Raw genomic sequence first — 776 nt, 5'->3', positions numbered from 1 at the left:
AAATCGTTTTCTAAAAGGTGTAATTTAATTATTCACATACGCATGCATACAGGAGAAAAACCGTATCACTGTGATATATGTGACGAATCATTCTCTGCGGAACGCCGCTTCAATACACACAAATGTTTCCACCCTGGAAGGAGACCGCATCAGTGTGATATCTGTGGTAAATCATTTTCTCTTAAGTGTCATTTAACCATTCACATACGCATTCATACTGGAGAGAAACCATACCCCTGTGATGTCTGTGGCAAATCTTTCTCTGTTGGAAGCAGCTTAAATAAGCACAAACGTATTCATACAGGAGAAAAACCATTCCGCTGTGATGTCTGCAGTAAATCATTCTCTGGCAGTAGTGACTTAACTCAACATAAACGCTTTCATACAGGTGAAAAACCATATCAATGTGATATTTGTCGTAAATCATTCTCGCAAAGTGCACACTTAACTGTACATAGACGTATTCACACAGGAGAAAAACCTTACCAGTGTGATATCTGTGGTAAATCATTCTCTGAAAGTAGTCCCTTAACTCAACATAAACGTGTTCATACAGGAGAGAAACCATATCACTGTGATAACTGTGACAAATCCTTCACTGCAATACGTAGCTTAATTCAACATAGACGTATTCACACAGGGGAATAACCATATTTGTGTGATATCTGTGGTAAATCATTCTCTGAAAGTTGTCTATTAACTCTTCATAAACGAGCTTTATATATTTTTTTTTTCTCTCATCTGGTGACAGGGTATGAAACGTGTCTTTGGGATCT

At 37.6% G+C, this 776-nt stretch overlaps 1 protein-coding gene across 1 annotated transcript; it reads left to right on the top strand.

Moving 5' to 3' along the window:
- The first annotated feature begins 6 nt into the window (after positions 1-6).
- On the top strand, positions 7-770 carry LOC106883620 (zinc finger protein 664-like). The gene has a single exon (XM_014934712.2). The coding sequence runs from the start codon at positions 43-45 to the stop codon at positions 646-648; it is 606 nt and encodes a 201-aa protein (XP_014790198.2). The 5' UTR covers positions 7-42; the 3' UTR covers positions 649-770.
- Positions 771-776: the final 6 nt, after the last annotated feature.

Source organism: Octopus bimaculoides, chromosome 28 (genome assembly GCF_001194135.2).
Source record: "Octopus bimaculoides isolate UCB-OBI-ISO-001 chromosome 28, ASM119413v2, whole genome shotgun sequence".
NCBI classification, from domain to species: domain Eukaryota; kingdom Metazoa; phylum Mollusca; class Cephalopoda; order Octopoda; family Octopodidae; genus Octopus; species Octopus bimaculoides.
The sequence above is the reverse complement of the archived record's forward strand: the minus strand, read 5'-3'. Positions and strand labels throughout refer to the sequence as shown.